Source organism: Schistocerca cancellata, chromosome 3 (assembly GCF_023864275.1).
Source record: "Schistocerca cancellata isolate TAMUIC-IGC-003103 chromosome 3, iqSchCanc2.1, whole genome shotgun sequence".
NCBI classification, from domain to species: domain Eukaryota; kingdom Metazoa; phylum Arthropoda; class Insecta; order Orthoptera; family Acrididae; genus Schistocerca; species Schistocerca cancellata.
The window spans coordinates 751,688,038-751,711,811 of record NC_064628.1 but is presented as its reverse complement, the minus strand read 5'-3'; the positions used below and the strand labels follow the sequence as shown (position 1 = coordinate 751,711,811).

The 23,774-nt window shown below is 39.3% G+C and overlaps 1 protein-coding gene across 2 annotated transcripts in view; it reads right to left on the bottom strand.

Moving 5' to 3' along the window:
* Positions 1-2,217: 2,217 nt before the first annotated feature.
* Positions 2,218-23,774, bottom strand: part of LOC126175777 (uncharacterized) — a 108,585-nt gene continuing 87,028 nt past the window's right edge. For both annotated transcript variants that reach the window (XM_049922751.1, XM_049922750.1), the window contains exon 9: positions 2,218-3,425. In XM_049922751.1, the coding sequence (XP_049778708.1) occupies positions 3,374-3,425 (52 nt within the window). In that variant the 3' untranslated portion in view covers positions 2,218-3,373. The remainder of the gene's footprint in view (positions 3,426-23,774) is intronic.

Genomic DNA, 23,774 nt, shown 5'->3' with positions numbered 1-23,774 from the left:
GTTAACAAAGCTTCAATATATAGTACACCAAATTTACTTCAAGTCATGTGACTTTTAGGGATAAAATAGTGCAGAAAATTATGTTTTATGGTTTTTGGCTAATAGCTGTAATTAAATTAACTATACTATAATGATAGAAGCTCAGGAACTGAATTAAAATTGGTGCCACACCCAGGGCTTGAACCTCATCTCCTGCTTACTGAGCAGATGTGCCAGCCAGTAGAAGCAACACAGGTGCATGGACTACCCTAGTCCAATGCTCTCCTTAACACAAACTTCAATTCATCCCTTCAGCCTATTTTCCCCTTCTTAAATTATCAATATTACCAAGGCTCTCCAGTACTGGAATTGCACCACAGTTTATAACGTAAGTGGCACAAATTTTAATTCATTTTTTCAGTTTCTATCACTATCGTAGATGAAGTTGAGACTTGAATGTCTCAAGGAAAATTTAATTACATCAGATCTACAGATCACCTATGCCTGAAGCACAGGCAGGACTTCCCCATTATGTACAAAGCTGGGGTCTATTCCAATACTGGAGAGCCTCGGTAATACTGACAATTTAAGAAGGGGAAAATAGGCTGAAGACATTAACTAAAGTTTGTGTTAAGGAGGGCACTGGACTAGTGTGGCCCATGCACCTGTGTTACTTATTCTGCTATGGTGGTGTAAAACACATCTGCCTAGAAAGCAAGAGACCTGGGTTCAAGTCCTGACCATGGCACAAATTTTAATACATTTCTTCAGCTTCTATCATTATCTACAGATAAAAATGAGACTCACATGTCTTTTAAACAGGGGGAAAAAGAAGTCAACCAGATAATGTATTCTCTGTTTCTTAAGTAAACACATAAGAACATATCTGGCTAGCAGAAACATCCATTTAAGTAACAGGAATCAGCAAGATTTATAGGACTGGAATGTTAAATTTAAAAATAATAAAATTTTCAAGAAAAGAGTAAGAGAGTACAATTATTGAAAGCTAAACTAAGAGATGATAATGTTGTTATTGGTGACTTTATGCGACACATAAGTGCAAGATTTCACTATCATTGGCAGTTGTTTTAAATATTAACTTACATTTTTATATTATGTTATGATATAAATTGACATATTTTTGGTTAGTATTGCTGGAGTGTTTAACAACCCACTGAAACAATATCTCTGATTAAAGGCTCAGCAAAGTAAGGAAAAGCTTTGGATAGTCCATGCTGCAATACTCCCAAAATAAATTTAAATAACTAGTTAATGTTTCAAAAAGTTCCTGCTTTCAACAGTCAGTACCTTGTCATAACAGCATCATGTAACAATCCAAGAAACGTCCATAATCTGAACACACATGCAGTTTTCACATTCTGAATGACAATAGCTTGATGCTGGAAAACCTTCTGAAAAAGTGGTTGTAAGACTATCAATATGTGATACGTGAGTGCACAACACGAAATAAAATGTAATGTATACATTTTGTGATGAAATTACATACTGAAAGCTGTACGGGAAGTGATTCTCATATAAAGGTCATAAAAAATTACTATCAAATTACTTCCCTGAGAAACTTTTCCATAACTATCTGCATTATACAATGATGAACAGCCAATTTCTAAACATTTTATGCAGCTTTTTCCACAGAAACAACTGTCTTCCCATTGCACATATTGTCCAATGCCATATAAAAGAATTCTAAAACAATATAAAATCACAGATAATGAAAAAACAGACAAGCTTTTGCCCTAATTATCTACCAAAGCCATATAAAAATATATCTAGAGGTAAAGTCATACTTCAAGGTAATTTTGAAAATGGGAAGAAGTATGCATTTCATTTCATAAAAAATATTATAGCTCATTTTTCAATTGTAATATATCCAATAATAATTAAAAATTGCACCAAATCTAGAAAACAGAATAGTTAGTACACATTTGAAATTTTTAGACAAACAACAGGCATTTTTCAACACACAAGGTGCCAACTTTAAGTGGTATGTATATAAACTGAACTTCCTGAGTGTGTACATCTGTACACACAGCTGTTGCCAGTTTTGAAGAAATAAACTGCCACATGAAAAATATAATAAATACATCTCTTTGGGCATGTATGATCATTCACATATTGTGTCTATCTTTGTCTACAAATCTTCAGTTAATGGTATTACAGTTACTCAAGGGTGAAATGAGTACACATCACCTGAGCAGGAATGCATCTTTTTTTAAAAAAAAAAAATCAGTCAGATGTGGTAAAATACTTGTTCTACACAACTTCATTAGAGACATAAGCAGTAACAGTGCAGTTTGCAATCGGGATGAGAAATTAGAAACAACGAGAATGTTCGGCAAAGTGTACAATCATGGGGAAATGTGAATTCAAAATCTGTAAATTGAACTGGCAGTGTACCATGGGCATTCGTTGTGTGCTTCTTGTTTAAAAACCGAACTGTGTAACTACAAAAGTATCTTTAACTTACTGACAATATATTATTTTGCTTAACAGATGTCTTAAATGCAAGAAAATACTCTACAAGTACAATATGAATTTGTATGAAACACTTACGAATACAGTATTTCTTTCCTAAAAAAAAAAAAAAAAATCACATTAATTCACCTCACTCTACAGCAGAGTTACAAAAGGCATCAACAGTATTCCAGATACTCTTTATCACTTTAACTCACACACCTTTTGATACAAAGAATTCAGGTAATATACGTACACAAACACAAATGACGATCTTAATACACCTTTACGTGAAACACGAGTTTTGAAAATGTATGCTTCTTATGGCCAGACAATTATTCATTGTTTCTATTTCACTCTCATACTTCAAATGTAACTCAAATAACATTGTAAGAAAGATTTTTCTCAGTGCTACTTAATAACACAATGTTAAAAAAAAATTATCTTGTGCATATCATTTTACAAAAATTAGAAGGAAATCACATAATGATATATATACATCTGACAAAAAAATACATTGAGCTCTACAACATCTTCTGAATATAAACTATATAACAGATTCAATTTAGTTCAAATGACAATAACACAAACATAAAGCTGACCACTATCACAGCCATGTGACAGAACAAAAAAGTAACTGATTCACTAATAATGTGATTTTGTCACTTTTAAAGTGCTTGGAATGAACAGAAACATCAGGCTGTAGCTTTTACAACAATGAAAGAACTAAATGTAACACACTATCCTGGAAGTTCAAAAAACAAAATTAGAAATATGTTATTACGTACAGTCACATTACATGCCTTTTCAAGGTTTTTGACTATCACAGATATTTCCTTCATTCATCTATAGTCTTTGGTCTGACTAGAATATTGTCTGCATCTATGGCTTCAGCACGCATTGGGCTCAATGACAGATCATATCAGTCAATCTTGCGAACTGTTGAATCACAGAGATCCTCCATACTAGTTTTCCTGAAATTTTAAAAACCAATACTAAGAAAATTGAATATAACAATAACAGGCAAAAGCAATGACAAACAATGCTTTTCCTCATTTATTAAACAATTATTCAAAATTAATTTCACAGAACTTCAACAAAATATATTCTGGATAGTGGTCTTCTTACACAGCTTCTGTCAAATACTACAGAAATATCACATATGGAAATTCTCACTCGTTTCTTTCATTACCATCTACAGGCCTAACTTGCACATCTCTCTGAACTATTCTAAGTTTGTCTTATGACTTTCACATTTTAATGTGGCAGAATATTTCCAGTTTTTCACATACTTTTGTCTCACTGATTTTATTTAGTACATAAATGAATTACCTATTTGGTTTTCAAATTAGATTTTGTAGTTACTACTAGTAGTAGTAGTAACTGAGAAATCTAATAATTTGAAAACCAAGTAGGTAATTCATTTATGTACTAAATAAAATCAGTGAGATGTAAGTATGTGAAAAACTGGAAATATTCAGTCACTGTAAAATGTGAAAGCCACTTTTACAGTGCTTGGAATGAACAGAAACATCAGGCTGCAGCTTTTACAACAATGAAAGAACTAAATGTAACACACAATTTTGGAAGATCAAAACACAAAATTAGTAATACGTTATTACAAACAGTCACATTACATGCTACTACTACTAGGTGCATTCAAGTTCTAAGGCCTCCAATTTTTTTTCTAAGTAACTACTCACCCGAAATTGATGAAACTGGCGTTACTTCTCAACGTAATTGCCCTGCAGACGTACACATTTTTCACAACGCTGACGCCATGATTCCATGGCAGCAGCGAAGGCTTCTTTAGGAGTCTGTTTTGACCACTGGAAAATCGCTGAGGCAATAGCAGCACGGCTGGTGAATGTGTGGCCACGGAGAGTGTCTTTCATTGTTGGAGAAAGCCAAAAGTCACTAGGAGCCAGGTCAGGTGAGTAGGGAGCATGAGGAATCACTTCAAAGTTATCACGAAGAAACTGTTGCGTAACGTTAGCTCGATGTGCGGGTGCGTTGTCTTGGTGAAACAGCACACGCGCAGCCCTCCCCGGATGTTTTTGTTGCAGTGCAGGAAGGAATTTGTTCTTCAAAACATTTTCGTAGGATGCACCTGTTACCGTAGTGCCCTTTGGAACGCAATGGGTAAGGATTACGCCCTCGCTGTCCCAGAACATGGTCACCATCATTTTTTCAGCACTGGCGGTTACCCAAAATTTTTTTGGTGGCGGTGAATCTGTGTGCTTCCATTGAGCTGACTGGCGCTTTGTTTCTGGATTCAAAAATGGCATCCACGTCTCATTCATTGTCACAACCGACGAAAAGAAAGTCCCATTCATGCTGTCGTTGCGCGTCAACATTGCTTGGCAACATGCCATACGGGCAGCCATGTGGTCATCCGTCAGCATTCGTGGCACCCACCTGGATGACACTTTTCGCATTTTCAGGTCATCATGCAGGATTGTGTGCACAGAACCCACAGAAATGCCAACTCTGGAGGCGATCTGTTCAACAGTCATTCGGCGATCCCCCAAAACAATTCTCTCCACTTTCTCGATCATGTTGTTAGACCGGCTTGTGCGAGCCTGCAGTTGTTTCGGTTTGTTGTCACACGATGTTCTGCCTTCATTAAACTGTCGCACCCATGAACGCACTTTCGACACATCCATAACTCCATCACCACGTCTCCTTCAATTGTCAATGAATTTCAATTGGTTTCACACCACGCAAATTCAGAAAACGAATGATTGCACGCTATTCAAGTAAGGAAAACATCACTATTATAAGTATTTAAAACAGTTCTCGTTCTCGCCACTGGCAGTAAAATTCCATCTGCCGTACGGTGCTGCCATCTTTGGGATGTATTAACAATGAACGCGGCCTCATTTTAAAACAATGCGCATGTTTCTATCTCTTTCCAGTCCGGAGAAAAAAAATCGGAGGCCTTAGAACTTGAATGCACCTCGAACTAGTACTACTACTAATACTACAGTAGTGGTAGTGGTGGAAGTAGTGGTAGTAGTAGTAGTAGTAGTAGTAGTAGCAGCAGCAGCACGTGATGTGGCTGTACACAATGGTATTCTCCTGTGAACAAATGAAACATTCTAAACAAAATGTGAAGCAGTATGTTACAAACACCGTATGCTTGTGCCACCAATCCACTGTAAATGAGTGTTCTTTCATCTAAATAAGATTTACTCACTGAGAAATGAAATCCTGAGCACACAGTCAGCAAAAATTATAAAGTAGACACCTGTGTTTTCCTGCTTACAAAAGTCAATGTTTGTTTCCTTAAAAATAGTATTCAGGGTTAGAACAAAATAAAATTTCATTTAAGACTGTAGGCTGCAGGACTTTTCTTACACTGTATAATTTAACGTAAATATGTGGCTTATCCTTAATGAAGATGTAAATTCTTTCAGGGACAGTAGTGGACACCAAATAATTTGTGATGGCACCACATTTTCTGCACAAAGGCAGGGATGGTTAAATCCAAATAGTTTACCACCTCCCCTATTCTATGTATTTCAAGATCTAACCTAAAGATCCTACAGATATGGTACCCATTTCAGTTAATCATCAAAATGGAGCATGATGTTTCTGTTTTGTAATTGTGAGAGACTAGAAATTCAAAAATTCTACTTGAAAAGACACACAGATGGCTTTCTTTCCACTCATTGCTCCACAATCTTTAGCATCAATTGAAGTTGATGAGATAGACTACAAAATGAAGCTCATACCCACACATCTTCAGATTGTAGCTAGTGCACTCATTAAATTTATGATAGCTAGATTCTTGAACCTTAATCAAAGTTACTAAGAAATTATTACAATACGTAAGGGGAAGTAATGGAATCACTGTTATGATAAATGAAAAATTATGTGATGTCTCTCCAATTTGGAACAGAACTGGCTTAGGTTTCTTGTTTTCAGTATATGATTGGTACTCATGCATTTCTGGGGCTTTCCATTTTGTACTATCATACAGTGATGCTTTCAATGTTTCAAGAGCAGGGTCTGAATGGGCCAGGACCTTACTCCAAAAACAGAATTTTGTTAAAAGCAGAGCAAGAAATGTATTTTCATTATATATTTTGGCCTTAAGCCACACAATATGTTGGTATCCCTAGTTTGTGCAAACAATGTATGTTCCGAAAATGTTCTGCAGATTTATATCTAGTTCTAGAATGGAATTGGGGATAGCAGGTAATGTAACACAGAGTACCCAATGCAGAATGGGCTGTTGTAAAACACACCACTGGCAGAACTGAAATAAAGTTCTACTTTCACCACCACTGACTTGTGCTACATGCAGAAATCCCAGTCTTGTCTCTCCATTGGTATCCCGTAAAAGCATTACTCCATCCTCTCATTTTTCCTTGTGGTGTTCTTAAGAGTAGCGTGTCACTCAACAAAGAAGTCAGTTGAATTTCTCCAACTTTTCCTGAAATCCTCCTACCTGTCACGTACACATCTTAGATGAAAAGAATTGCTGATAGCACTCATTAACTCATTTCATAACCTTTTTCTTCCTCTCTCTCCTATCTTTACCAATTTAGTCCTCACCATCTAAAAGGCTTTGTCTTTATCTGTAGCTGGACAGTTACTGAATATATAGTATGGATAGATAAAAAGTCTACTCACCAAGCAGAGGCATGAGAAAACATCTTAAACATGCAGAAATGTGCAAGCTTTTGGAGCCAGTGGCTACCTATTCAAGCAGAAGAGTTGAAGGAAACGGAAGAGGGATGAAGGAAAAGGACTGGTGAGCTTTAGGAAATGGGAAGAGTAACAGGAAAGACTGGACAACTGCTGTCAGAGGAATCTCTATGAAGCGGAGACACCTCATACTTTCATCCTAAAATGGGCTAGCTCTGCTACTAGAGAAATATCTACATATGTAGGGGAAATCAATGCAGTGATAGTGATCTGAACATCACACTGAAGTTACGTCCAATGGGCCTCCCAAGTGTTTTTTTGGAGTAAAAGACAATGTGTCTGAACCAGATTATGGTTCCTCCCTTTGCCATTCACAATGGCACATTTTACACACAATCTTTACAATATGGTAACAGTTAATACACAACACCTACACTTCATCACGGAAAAAGTCTCATCAGGCACCTGAATCCACTTCTTCAGGTCACTCAGTCCATTACACAATATTAAATCACTTCTTTGCCACAGTAAGTCTGTCGAAGAGGGAGTCCAGCTACTATGATGTATTAACAGTTATGAACTTAAGCAACCACCATTTCTCAGTCCTATTGAAATATAAGCTATGCTTAGTAAAATCCACAGACCACCACAACCACAACCACAACCACAACCACCCCCACTCAATTTGACATCCACTACTGAATATTTAAACTTTCCCATGCATTATGGTCTATACCAATGTACCTTCATTCCGCTCCTGCATGTTACCTAATGTCATCTACACATCTTCCAATATGTCGTCATCTCTTTTCTTCCTTAACTCTTGGAATACAGCAAACAACGTTCTGAATCGAGCTAGAATCCATTTGCCTGGCTACATGTCTTGATCACTTCCATTTCATTTTCATTTCAGTAACAATCGCATCTTCCGCTTCTGTTTCTTCCCTGATCTATTTGTTTATTTTCTCATCAATGCTAATAATTCCCAACATGCGTCTCTCCAGTGCCCTATGAGCAATCAACAGTTTTCAAATAGTTTTTGTTTTTCCATCACATATTGCATTGCCATACGTCAAACCTGGTCACACACACCATTTATTAGGTTTTTTCAGGCACATGGAAAACGTAGTTCTGCAGTCACACTTGGCTTATTTAAGTCACTTCAGTGCAGTTTTACTCTTTGTGTACTTCTCTTGCTTCTCATCAATTACCTTTTTTCCCCTAATTGCTGTATATAAAAAGACTCCACTGACATCAGCATCTGGTTTGAAAATTATTGATGTAAAATGAAGAGGTAGCACCAAATATACAGGGTGACATTTATTGAACTATATGGAATAAAATCATCATAACTTCTGAACGGTTTGTGTTAGGATGTTCAAACTGCATGGTTGGACATGGAGGATGATGGGAATTAGTATGTGAATGCATGTATGGTTTAGCGACAACACTCACTTTCATTTGGATGGTTTTGTCAATAAGCAAAATCAGCGCATTTGGGGGGACTGAGAATCTGCATTTCACGATCAAGAAGTCTCTTCACCCTCAATGTGTGACTGTGTGGTGTGCAATGTCCACTCACGAAATAATCTGTACGATATTCCTCGATGGCATGCAAGGCGGAGCTAGACTCCATCAAAGCAGGAGAGCATTTGATGTTCTGGAGGAGCACTTTGGGGGCTATGTTCTGGCTCTGGGGTATCCAGAGGCCACTGGCATGGGCCTCGATTGGCCGCCATATTCTCTGGATCTGAACACACACCACTCCTTTTTGTGGGGCTATATTAACGACAAGATGTATAGCAATAACACCAAAGGCATTGCTGAGCCGAAAACAGCACCGACGTTCCAACACTTCAGCAAGTAATGCAGAATTTCGCTATTCATTTGTGCCACATCATCGCCAATTATGGCAGGTAGATCGAACATGTTATTGTTGTTGTGGTCTTCAGTCCTGAGACTGGTTTGATGCAGCTCTCCATGCTACTCTATCCTGTGCAAGTTTCTTCATCTCCCAGTACCTACTGCAACCTACATCCTTCTGAATCTGCTTAGTGTATTCATCTCTTGGTCTCCCCCTACGATTTTTACCCTCCACGCTGCCCTCCAATACTAAATTGGTGATCCCTTGATGCCTCAGAACATGTCCTACCAACCAATCCCTTCTTCTGGTCAAGTTGTGCCACAAACTTCTCTTCTCCCCAATTCTATTCAATACTTCCTCATTAGTTATGTGATCTACCCATCTAATCTTCAGCATTCTCCTGTAGCACCACATTTCGAAAGCTTCTATTCTCTTCTTGTCCAAACTATTTACTGTCCATGTTTCACTTCCATACAAGGCTACACTCCATACAAATACTTTCAGAAATGACTTCCTGACACTTAAATCTATACTCGAATAAACAATAAACAATAAAACAATAAAAATCGAACATGTCATAACCTAAATCCAGACATCTGTAGTGAAGTTTAGATGTTGAATAAAGTGTTGCACACCATAGTTTGTAACTAATTTACTTTTTTCCCATATAGTTCAATAATTGTCACCCTGTATTTAACTGGTGCCTCAGGGATGCAGAGCAGGCACTTGGTGAAAGAGGAAAGGGGCTCTTTAAGGGTTGAACAACATTTCTAAAATGAGAGTTTGTTGATGGAAAATGAGCTGAATTCTACATCTGGTTTAATATGTGGCCAGTATTATACAGTATTACTAAATTAAAGAAGATATATGGATTTGTTTGTTGTAGCACTTACAAGAGGAGAAATAGATACAATACAGATTTAGCAATATTATAACAAGTGACAACGAAAATTGTAAATAGAAAAAGCTTTGTTTTCTTCAAATCAGGCAAAGGACTGTTATTCAGTCTTAAGTCACAAAAAAGAAACACACAAATAAATATTTCAGACAGACATAATATTTATTTTTATCTGACATTCTTGAGACACCATGGTACACAAGGACCAAGGTCGCATTCCCTACACTGCCTTCTGTCACAGTCTTATCAGTCTTTCTTCCCTTGATCATAACAGATTTTACAGTGATTTCATAGAATTTCTTCACCACTACATAAAGTCTTCTTCTTCTTCTTCTTCTTCTTCTTCTTCTTCTTCTTCTTCGGTACTTCAGTCCTGACGGGTGCTGGTCTTCTTAACAATCTGCCTCCAAATATCTCTCTTCTTCACTTTTCTTTTCCACCATCAGATCTCTGTCTTGATAAGACTGGCCATATACTGTCGGCCATCTAGCTCCGGGTTGGTCCTTCCTTCTGGTGCAGTACACTCGCCCTTCCATTATTCGTTTGGTTGTCCTGTCATTTGCCATCCTCTCCACATGTCCTAATCAGCATGCTCTTTGAAATTTGATAAAATTTACTGTATGTTACCTTGTATAAGCTCTTGTATTTCATGCTTGTACCAGATGGTTACAGTTAAAGTGCAGCTACTCATGGAGGTTCAATATGGCTGTAATTATCATATGGCTGTGAAAGCTGGTAGATATGCTACTGCATTAATACTTAACCGATTTACAATGGAAACAGAGTGTTCTAATTGTGGACACTAGTGCAAATCTGATACCGTACACTGTTTGTACGACGGGATGACAGCCACAATGTTATTTGACAAGCCATAATCTGAGTGAACATTATACCTATCGAGACTATAGGCCACGGATTCATAGTCACATTGTTTTATGTGAACAGTTTTTGATGTTGCTGAGCAACTGTCATACAATATTTTTTAAAGGAACACACCACCATTCGATTGTTTTATTGTTTATTTCGGTAAAACCCAGGATTTGGCCTTTTAAGTCATTTTCAAGTATTTGATTTTGTGTCTTTAACATATATTGCAGGACACTTAACATGTTGTCAAGCTCAAAGTTGGCCATAAATTAAGAAAAATATTGGCTCCTCATGAAATGCCAGATGTAAAATTACCATCTTGTAATAGATCAATAAATAATCGTGGGAGCAGGTCATATTCAGTAAAAACAAGTTTACATTGGTAAATAAAAGATGAGCACATGTCCATTAAATGTAATTATAGTGAAATCAAAGCAATTTCAGTGCTGCACTGAGAGTGTACTGCCAACTGAAAGTTCTGAGGAGAGCTGACTGAAAGATCCGAGGAGAGACCAGATGTCATTGAATGTTTTAAAGCAGGTGATAATGAAATTTGAAAGCACAGGTGAGCTTGATGTGGCACCTGGAAGGCGTCCTGTTATTTGTGAGGTTGCTGTTTCTGTATTTGACCATGCAGCATGTGCCCCAGGTAGTCTCATGGTCAACAGTATGCAAAGTTTTGCAGTGTATTTTATACTAGCACCTGTAGAGGATCCGGACAGTGCAGTAACTGAAACCTCATGAGCTGCAAGCAACACTCATTGAAGTTGATGACATGTGGCTGGACAAAATTTTATGGAATGACAAGGCACATTTTACACTACAGGGTGCAATGAATACACAGAACTGAGACTTCAGGATACTGTTAAACCACATATTGTGCATGAAGAGCCATTGCAGTTACCAGTCACTGTAAGTGACTGTCTGGTGTGGATTCATAAGCACCTCTATTCTCGGTCTGTTCTTTTTTTTTTTTTAAGAGAATACACCTATAGGACCTGTCAACTGTACTACGATGTCTGGATGTTGGTGTGGATTCATAAGCACTTCTATTCTTGGTCTGTTCTTTTTTTTTAAGAGAATACATCTATAGGACCTGTCAACTGTACTACGATGTCTGGATGTTGGTAACAGGTTTTTTAAATTAAAATACAGAACGTAGGTATGCTTGAACATTTTATTTTAGTTGTTCCAATGTGATACATGTACCTTTGTGAACTTATCATTTCTGAGAACGCATGCTGTTACAGTGTGATTACTTATAAATACCACATTAATGCAGTAAATGCTCAAAATGATGTCCGTCAACCTCAATGAATTTGGCAATACGTGTGACGACATTCCTCTCAACAGTGAGTAGTTTGCCTTCCGTAATGTTCGCACATGCGTTGACAGTGCACTGACGCATGTTGTCAGGCATTGTCGGTGGATCACGATAGCAAATATCCTTCAACTTTCCCCACAGAAAGAAATCCGGGGACATCAGATCCAGTGAACGTGTGGGCCATGGTATGGAGCTTCGACGACCAATCCACCTGTCATGAAATATGCTATGCAATACCGCTTCAACCGTAAGCGAGCTATGTGCCGGACATCCATCACGTTGGAAGTACATCGCCATTCCATCATGCAGTGAAACATCTTGTAGTAACATTGGTAGAACATTACGTAGGAAATCAGCATACATTGCACCATTTAGATTGCCACTGATAAAATGGGTGCAATTATCCTTCCTCTTATAATGCCGCACCATACATTAACATGCCACGGTCGCCGATGTTCCACTTGTTGCAGCCATCGTGGATTTTCCGTTGCCCAATAGTGCATATTATGCCGGTTCACGTTACCGCTGTTGGTGAATGATACTTCGTCGCTAAATAGAACATGTGCAAAAAATCTGTCATCGTCCCGTAATTTCTCTTGTGCCCAGTGGCAGAACTGTACACGATGTTCAAAGTCATCGCCACGCAATTCCTGGTGCATAGAAATATGGTACGGGTGCAATCGATGTTGCTGTAGCATTCTCAACACCGACATTTTTGAGATTCCCGATTCTCGCACAGTTTGTCTGCTACTGATGTGCGGATTAGCTGCGTCAGCAGCTAAAACACCTACTTGGTCATCATCATTTGTTGCAGGTCGTGGTTGACGTTTCACATGTGGCTGAACACTTCCTGTTTCCTTAAATAACGCAACCGTCTGGCGAGCAGTCCAGACACTCGGATTATTTTGTCCACGGTAACGAACAGCATACATAGCACACACCCTTTGGGCATTCTGATCACAATAGCCATACATCAGCACGATATCGACCTTCTCCGCAATTGGTAAACGGTCCATTTTAACACAGGCAATGTATCATGAAGCAAATATTGTCCGCACTGGTGGAATGTTACGTGATACCACGTACTTATACGTTTGTGACTATTACAGTGCCATCTATCACAAAGCGAAAAAAGTGGTCCAACTAAAACATTCATATTTCTTTATGTACTACACGAATTTGTAATAAAAAATGGGGGTTCCTATTAAAAAAAAAAAAAAAAAAAAAAAAAAAAAAAAAAAAAAAAAGAACGCTGTTGATATCCGTTTGACCTATTGCAGAGCCATCTAGCGGGCCATAGCACCATCTGGTTTCCCTCTTCAAGCTAGACGAGTTTTGTTCTTTGTAATTTTTTTCGTTTGATGCTTATTTTGTGAGATATTTGGCTCAGTCACTATCAATGGACCACCCTGTATACTTACATGGTGTCCGTTCTTTTGGACATGTCTGAAAGAACAGACACCATGTTAAGTATATAATTGTGTAAATGGAAGTTAACCCTTTTAGTGCCAAATACGATTTAATTGGATCATGCCGTACGTGTGAAAAGTGCCGTGTACGATCTAATCATACTGCCATTCACATGCACTTTTCTTTCAAACCAAGGCACAGATCGTGGTATACTGATGTCGTCCAGACAAACACAGGTCGAAAGATAGTCATCAAGTACTTTGTTTCGATTGTCGATGCCAATAATCGATATTTTCGAGTTCCAAAAACAAGGTTGTTTTTCATTCATTTCGAAGGTACTATAGCGTTGCCAAGGAAGAAGTCTCATTTTCGTGCGATGTATACCACGGAAAGTAGTGAAAGTGAGAACGATTTTGCAGGTTTTTCAGACAGTGGATCGATCTATGAGTGGTCCAGTGGTGATATCTCATCATGTGAGTCATCAATAGCCGAATCTGCACCCAGCAGCGATGAAGACGATGTTGAAGAATTGACTGCGCCCAGTGACACGTTTGCTGAAACTGGAACTGATGAGTTGGACAATCCTGCTCCTCACCGCTTCACGTTTTCGGAATTACCAGGCCCCAAACAGGTACCAATAAATGCTATGCCAATTGGAAATGTTTACGATAATCACAACAGAAACAAACTGATATGCTCAACAATTTCTCAAAGCAAATGTAAACTTATCAGTGAACTCTCGTGTGAGAAAGTGGTATCCTACCTCAGTTCCAGAAATGAATGCTTTTGTGGCAGTAAAACTAAATATGGGACTCATAAAGGAACCAATAATTTTTGGTTTTCCCGAATGTTTTCGCGTAACAGATTTCAGTTGCTCCTAAAATTTTTCCACTTGACAGACAATACAAAATTGCACCCTCCTGGTCATCCAGCGTATGACCCCACTGCAAAGTTTGATATTATGCTGAACATTGCCAATAATGTGTTTCGTCACCATTATACATCTCATCAACAGCTGAGTGTTAACGAAAGCATTGCTGGCTCTAAAACTCATTCTCAACTCATCCAGTATCTCCCTAATAAACATCACCACAGATGGGGTGTAAAGTTCTGGATGCTATGTGATTCTGTGGTGAACTACTGCCTTGAATTTTATGTGTACCATCGAGCAAGATGTGAAGCTGACACAGTGGAGGTAAGAGAGCTCGAATTAGGCTATGTAGTTATTACAAAATTACTTGCTCTTGGTAATTACATGAACAAGGGGTACCACATTTTCTGTGACAATTTCTTAACGTCAATTCCGGTAGTGGAAAAACAGTATTCCATGGGAACCTTCCTCACTGGCACAATATGGAGGAAGATGCTTACATTCTTTATAAAGAAAATCTATCTTCGTCTGAGAAACCACTCACACGTCTGAAATTCAACAGCAAAATCATCTGCACGTTGTCCCAGGAGTGGTTCAAGTTACAAAACGTAGCACCCACTACATCAAGTGCAAATGCAACCCCCCCCCCCCCCCCCACACACACACACACACACACTCACAGTGAGGGTAGAAATGCTACCGGGAAAGAAGGAGCGAGTCTGTGTTGTGTGCTCTACAAAAGATTCGACGTGACGATCAAGAATAATGTGTGTACTCTGTAAGAAGGAATTACATCCCAAATGTGTTGGTCAACATTTATGTGTCAATAAATGATCCTAAAACTTGATTGGTATTATGTTATTTTCTGTTGGAACTAGTGGCAAAATTATAGATGTTTTGCCCATTTCTCGCATCAGTTTTTCTGGGTGCATTATTTTCTAAAATATGTGAAAGGAACACACAAACAGTTGTTATATTGTTCAGAATACTATGTAGATTAATAGCATGAACGCAGATTTTAAGTTCAATTATATTACATGTGGCTAAATATGACTTAAAACCAAAGTCTTGATTTTTCCCGTGCAAAAACTCTAATACAAATATTGTTTTCCTTAGAAGTATGAGACCTAATGGTGTACTCTGCTCATATTCCTGTAGCTGAAGGTACTAGCTATAGAAGAAAAAAAAATTACAGTTCTACAAGACACGGTTCAGATTTTATGGCAAGTTTAACAAACTTCTGCAATTCACTACAAAATCGGCTGGCACTTTTCAGCTGATACCTTGAAAATCACGTGGAACCAAAAGGGTTAATAATAAAATCAAGATTATGTCTTTCTTACTTGTTTGAATTTTTCTGCCCACATCCCATTCCCATGGGAATGTTCCTACACATCTTTCTTGCATTCACTGTGCCAGGTTTGTACCTGGTGGCCAAATTTGGGACTAATTTTTTTCCATTGTAAATCGGTTCTGCATTAACACATTAGAATATCTACCAAGCATTGCTGCCATATGATAATCACAGCCCATAATGGATCTCCGTGAATAGCTGCACTTTAGTTATAACCACCCAGTAGCTTCTCTCCAGTCCTCTGCCTCTCACACAGGCCCACATATGTTTTGCAGGCTTTGTCTTTCAAATGCCCATAGGTTGTTTGTATCTGCTTCTGTCACCATTCACGTTTCTGACACAGACATAACAGTTTGTCATACAAAGGAATAGTATATTCTTAACTTGATTGTTCTTGTAATCTGAGAATTCTTAAGTAACTGTAAGTCTGCATAATACACACTATTTCCTGCTTATATTCTTTCTCTGATGCTGTTTAAAAGGACACCTAGATAGTGGAAGCTGCTGACAGGTTTAAAACATCCATTAGGGGCCTTCTGTTTTCTTCTATCCTTAGAACTGAACAGTAGCACATATTTTGTTTTGCTTTGCTTTCAATTACAGTGAGTCCAAATTTGCTCCTCCTGCATCCATTATTCCATATCTTTCTTTAATTGTCTTTCCATCTCTTGCCACAATTGTAATATCATTTGCATATGCACATATCTGACTGGATTTCATCATTACTATACCTATTTCGATGAACCTTCTGCCAGTCATTTAAATGTGATTTGAAGAGTATCCATGTAGATGTAGATATTTTTTGTATCATATTATGCAGTGTTAAGTTAAAAGAGAGAGCAGGATGAATTTTGAATACGACTGTTGTTATCAAGCTATTTCGTTAAAGCTGTTGGACAATGCTCTCACCTTCGTGTCCCTCATTGTTAACACAACTAACTTTCTTAGCTTGTCTCAAATGCCCAATTCTTTTAGTGTTTTATACAAAGTAGACCTTGTTTAAATTTAACAAACAGAAATGGATATCTCATGTCACATACATAAAAATTTTCCATTGTCTAGTAACAAACAGCTAGTAAGAAGTGCTTCTATTTGGCTAGAAACACTTGTGTTATTCAAAAAGATTTCAGGCTTGCAGCCAGTTGTTGTTAGCTTCCATCCACGATATTTCGACTGGACAACTGCCAGCCATCCTCAGGTGAGCCATCGAAGACTGACAAAGACGCCCTCCGTTCCACAATATATAGCGTGTAGCGAGTATTCTGCGCATGCGTCAAAATCATATTAACAGACGAACCACACCGCCCGCCAGCAGTGCCCTCGCTGGTGTTACTGCAGAACTCAGCTGTCTTCGACGTTATCAATTGCTGCGGCCATCGGAGTACTCTGACGTCTTCGTCTGGAGCAGATCTTAGAAATGATGGGGTTCCACGCATTATATAGCTGGTAGCCATTGTCACGGTTCATAAGATTGTCTGTCATGCGAATTTCCACTGATTCTTTTATGACAGAGTCCCAAAAGGATGGTGCTGTGGCCAAAATTGTTGTCTTGTCATACTCCATTGAGTGTCCAGTGGAAATGAAACGCTCAGCAATTGCAGACTTGCTAGGTTGCAAATGGCGAGTACAGTGTTGATGTTCAGTGCAACGTTCTTCTACTGTTCGCAATGTTTGTCCTACATATGACGTGCCACACTGACAAGGTATTTTACAAATTCCCGCCTTCCGCAATACCAGATCATCTTTCACTGATCCCAGCAGGTCGGAAATCATCAATGGTGGACGGAAAATCATTTTCACTTCGAAACCGTGGAGGATTCTTGCAATTTTGAAAGAAATGTTGCCAACAAAGGAAAGAAAAGCTAAAGATTTAGTAGGTGTGCTCTCTTCTTTCTCCACTCCCTGTTTCTTTGGCTTAATTGCAAGTGCCTTGGCTAATTTGCCTTGTAGAATATCCATTCTCTTTGAAAACCCTTTTCAGGCGGGCAAGCTCTGCAGGCAAACATTCTGCATCTGACACTACATGAGCTCTGTGTACCAGTGTTTTAAGTACACTCATTGTTTGCGATGGGTGATGGCAGTTGGACGAATTTAAATACAAATCAGTATGTGTGGCCTTTCAATAAACTGAATGCCCCAGAGAGCCATCAGTCTTCTGTCTAACTAGCACATCCAAGAAAGGTAGGCAACCATTTTTCTCTAATTCCATGGTAAACCAAATGTTCTTATGAATGGAGCTGAGGTGATCTAAAAACTCCATTAATTTTTCTTCTCCATGAGGCCACACTACGAAAGTGTCATCCACGTACCCCCAAAAACAGTTGATTTGAGGGCTGTTGATTAAAGTGCTCTCTCCTCAAAATCCTCCATGAAAAGGTTGGCCACCAAGGGAGACAAAGGGCTACCCATGGTGACGCCGTCAGTCTGTTCAAAATATTCTTGGTTGAACATAAAATATGTTGAGGACAGCGCATGGTGAAACAAAGCAGTGACTCCCACCTGAAACTTGCCAATCAGTGCCAGGGAGTCTGCGAAGGGTACCCTTGTAAAAAGAGACACCACGTCAAAACTAACTAAAAGATCAGAAGTACTTAGGCGGAGAGCCCCCAGTCTATTGATAAAATCAGCCGAGTTTCGTATGTGGTGTGGACATTAGCCTACAAATGGCCTCAGCAAGGATGCAATATGTTTGGCTAAATCGTAAGTAGGGGCACCAATATTGCTCACTATTGGCCATAAGGGTAGTCTGTCTTTATGTAACTTTGGAAGGCCATAGAGTCTTGGGGGTATGCTGCCATGAGATCTTAAGCGGTTGATCGTTTCTGGAGGCAACAAGGAAGAATTCAGGAGTGTAGATGTCTTCCGTAGCACACGTCCTGTAGGATTGTTATCAATCTTCCTGTAGGCAGAATGTAGACTGTACATCTTATTCACATACAAACTGCGAGGTAACAGTACAGTTAAACTGCCTTTATCGGCCTTCAGTACTACAACGTCAGGATCTTCTTGGAGATTTCGCAGTGCAGCCCTTTCTGCGGAGGACGTTGTGGTACTGAAGGCCAATAAAGCCAGTTTAACTGTACTGTTACCTTGCAGTTTGTATGTGGATAAGATGACAGTCTACTAAGTGATTCTGCCTACAGGAAGATTGATAACGATCCGACAGGACGTGTGCAACGGAAGACATCTACACTCCTGAATTCTTCCTTGTTGCCTCCAGAGATGATCAAACACTTCAGACCTCATGGCAGTGTACCCCCAAGATTCTATGGCCTTCCAAAGTTACATAAAGACAGACTACCCTTATGGCCAATAGTGAGCAATATTGGTGCCCCCACGTACGATTTAGCCAAACATCTTGCATCCTTGCTGAGTCCATTTGTAGGCAAATGTCCACACCACGTACGAAACTCGGCCAATTTTATCAACAGACTGGGGGCTCTACGCCTAAGTACTTCTGATCTTTTAGTTAGTTTTGACGTGGTGTCTCTTTATACAAGGGTACCCCTCGCAGACTCCCTGGCACTGATTGGCAATAAGTTTCAGGTGGGAATCACTGCTCTGTTTCGCCACGCCCTCTCCTCAACATATTTTATGTTCAACCAAGAATATTTTCAACAGACTGACGGCGTTGCCATGGGTAGCCACTTGTCTCCCTTGGTGGCCAACCTTTTTATGGATGATTTTGAGGAGAGAGCACTTGAATCAGCAGCCCTCAAACCAACTGTTTTTTGGAGGTACGTGGATGACTCTTTCGTAGTGTGGCCTCATGGAGAAGAAAAATTAATGGAGTTTTTAGATCACCTCAACTCCATTCATGAGAACATTTGGTTTACCACGGAATTAGAGAAAAATGGTTGCCTACCTTTCTTGGATGTGCTAGTTAGACAGAAGACTGATGGCTCTCTGGGGTATTCAGTTTATTGAAAGGCCACACATACTGATTTGTATTTAAATTCGTCCAACTGCCATCACCCATCGCAAACAATGAGTGTACTTAAAACACTGGTACACAGAGCTCATGTAGTGTCAGATGCAGATAGTTTGCCTGAAGAGCTTGCCCACCTGAAGAGGGTTTTCAAAGAGAATGGATATTCTACAAGGCAAATTAGCAAGGCACTTGCAATTAAGCCAAAGAAACAGGGAGTGGAGAAAGAAGAGAGCACACCTACTAAATCTTTAGCTTTTCTTTCCTTTGTTGGCAACATTTCCTTCAAAATTGCAAGAATCCTCCACAGTTTCGAAGTGGAAGTGATTTTCTGTCCACCATCGAAGATTTCCGACCTGCTGGGATCAGTGAAAGATGATCTGGTATTGCGGAAGGCGGGAATTTATAAAATACCTTGTCAGTGTGGCATGCCATATATAGGACAAACATTGCGAACAGTAGAAGAACGTTGCACTTAACATCAACACTGTACTCGCCTTTTGCAACCTAGCAAGTCTGCAATTGCTGAGCATTTCATTTCCACTGGACACTCAATGGAGTATGACAAGACAACAATTTTGGCCACAGCACCATCCTTTTGGGACTCTGTCATAAAAGAATCAGTGGAAATTCGCATGACAGACAATCTTATGAACCGTGACAATGGCTACCAGCTAGATAATGCGTGGAACTCCATCATCTCTAATGCTCTGCACCTAAGATGGGTGTGGCAATTGACAACGTTGAAGACAGCTGAGTTCTGCAGTTCCACCAGCGAGGGCGCTGCTGGCGGGTGGTTTGGTTCGTCTGTTAATATGATTTTGACGCATCCACGGAATACTCGCTGCATGCTATATATTGCGTAACGGAGGGCGTCTTCGTCAGTCTTCGATGGCTCACCTGAGGATGGCTAGCAGTTGTCCAGTGGAAATATCATGGATGGAAGCAAACGACGACCGGCTGCAAGCCCGAAATCTTTTTGAATATTTAGTTTGCCGGGAAAATTTTAAATTACACTTGCGTTGTGTGTGGATACTTTCAGTGCACATTTTTATCCTTTCGTTCAGCACAGTGGAAATATCTTGCACGCTATATTCACTACAGTTATGGCTCTGAAATTTTTAATAGCTAATTCTTCTCCTTTCTAATATAAAGTGTACATTACTCCAGTTTTCTGGTATCCTTTCATTTTCCCATATATTATCTATTAGCACAGGTATTTATATATTTTTATAACTTCTGACACTATCCCATCTTCGCCAAGTGCACAGTTATTTATCAATTTACATATCATTGACTCCATTTCTTGCATAGTTGATCTATTCACTACTTCCCTTTTCTCCCTCTATATCCTCCTCCTGTTCTTGTAAATGTCTTGAACCTGGTCTGAGTTGGCACTGAGCATATCTTCAAAATATTCTGCTCAACTCTGCAATATTTTTTGGTCTTACCATATGTATTTTTAAAGGCATTTTGTGTTGCTTGGAAATTTTTCCTCGTCTTTCCTATTTCATGACATAATTTCCTTGTCTAACTCTGTTTCTTTAGTTCTTCTGTCTCTTGGAATTTTGCTTTCAGCCATTCCTCATTCTTTTTCTTACATATCCTATGAGCATAAAACCTAAAATCAATGACACTTCTCTGCCTCCAGTCTCTTTACAGAAAATAAAGCTATTTGACCATGAACACAACAAATAGGAAAAAGTTTCTTCTACCATTTCACAGACTTTTAGGCAAATAAGTAATAGCTGTATATCTGATGCACTCTGTCAGCATCAGCATCAATTATGATTAATGGAAAATCTCATATAAAGATGTGAAACAAATACTAACAAAGAGATAGAGGGGCTGGCCAGTACTTACCTCAGCTCAGTACAGCCGACAGATACATATAAAACAGAACCGAAAATTTATGTTCCTAGCTTTCGGAACAAATGTTCCTTCATCGGGGAGGAGAGAGGGGAAAGAAAGGGAAGAAGGGAAAGGAGATTCAGTTACTCACAACCCAGGTTATGAAGCAACAGGGAAAGGAAAACAGGGAGGGTAGCAAGGATGGAGGCATGGTTGTCAGAGGGAAGCCAAAGATCTTTGGTTCTGTTTTATGTGTATCTATCGGCTGTACTGAGCTGAGGTAAGTACTGGCCAGCCCCTCTATCTCTTTGTTAGTATTTGTTTCAGCATCAATTATCAATGGCAATGATAAACTTCTCCCCCCATGAACCATGGACCTTGCCGTTGGTGGGGAGGCTTGCGTGCATCAATGATACAGATAGCTGTACCGTAGGTGCAACCACAATGGAGGGGTATCTGTTGAGAGGCCAGACAAACATGTGGTTCCTGAAGAGGGGCAGCAGCCTTTCCAGTAGTTGCAGGGGCAACAGTCTGGATGATTGACTGATCTGGCCCAGTAACAATAACCAAAACGGCCTTGCTGTTTTGGTACTGCGAACGGCTGAAAGCAAAGGGAAACTACAGCCGTAATTTTTCCCGAGGTCATGCAGCTTTACTGTATGATTAAATGATGATGGCGTCCTCTTGGGTAAAATATCCCAGAGGTAAAATAGTCCCCCATTCGGATCTCCGGGTGGGGACTACTCAGGAGGACATCGTTATCAGGAGAAAGAAAACTGGCGTTCTACGGATCAGAGCGTGGAATGTCAGATCCCTGAATCAGGTAGGTAGGTTAGAATATTTAAAAAGGGAAATGGATAGGTTAAAGTTAGATATAGTGGGAATTAGTGAAGTTCGGTGGCAGGAGGAACAAGACTTTTGGTCAGGTGAATACAGGGTTATAAATACAAAATCAAATAGGGGTAATGCAGGAGTAGGTTTAATAATGAATAAAAAAACAGGAGTGCGGGTAAGCTACTACAAACAGCATAGTGAACGCATTATTGTGGCCAAGATAGACACGAAGCCCATAGCTGCCACAGTAATACAAGTTTATATGCCAACTAGCTCTGCAGATGATGAAGAAGTTGATGAAATGTATGGTGAGATAAAAGAAATTATTCAGGTAGTGAAGGGAGATGAAAATTTAATAGTCATGGGTGACTGGAATTCGAGTGTAGGAAAAGGGAGAGAAGGAAACGTAGGAGGTGAATATGAATTGGGGTTAAGAAATGAAAGAGGAAGCCGCCTGGTAGAATTTTGCACAGAGCATAACTTAATCATAGCTAACACTTGGTTCAAGAATCATGAAAGAAGATACATGGAGGAACCCTGGAGATACTAAAAGGTTTCAGATAGATTATATAATGGTAAGACAGAGATTTAGGAACCAGATTTTAAATTGTAAGACATTTCCAGGGGCAGATGTGGACTCTGACCACAATCTATTGGTTATGAACTGTAGATTAAAACTGAAGAAACTGCAAAAAGGTGTGAATTTAAGGAGATGGGACCTGGATAAACTGAAAGAACCAGATGTTGTACAGTGTTTCAGGGAGAGCATAAGGGAACAATTGACAGGAATGGGGGAAAGAAATACAGTAGAAGAAGAATGGGTAGCTTTGAGGAATGAAATAGTGAAGGCAGCAGAGGATCAAGTAGGTAAAAAGACGAGGGCTAGTAGAAATCCTTGGGTAACAGAAGAGATACTGAATTTAATTGATGAAAGAAGAAAATACAAAAATGCAGTAAGTGAAGCAGGCAAAAAGGAATACAAACGTCTCAAAAATGAGATCGGCAGGAAGTGCAAAAAGGCTAAGCAGGGATGGCTAGAGGACAAATGTAAGGATGCAGAGGCTTATCTCACTAGGGGTAAGATAGATACTGCCTACAGGAAAATTAAAGATAACTTTGGAGAAAAGAGAACCACTTGCATGAATATCAAGAGCTCAGATGGAAACCCAGTTCTAAGCAAAGAAGGGAAAGCAGAAAGGTGGAAGGAGTATATAGAGGGTCTATACAGGGGCGATGTTCTTGAGGACAATATCATGGAAGTGGAAGAGGGTGTAGATGGAGATGAAATGGGAGATATGATACTGCGTGAAGAGTTCGACAGAACACTGAAAGACCTCAGTCGAAACAAGGCCCCGGGAGTAGACAACATTCCATTAGAACTACTGACAGCCTTGGGAGACCCAGTACTGACAAAACTCTACCATCTGGCGAGCAAGATGTATGAGACAGGCGAAATACCCTCAGAC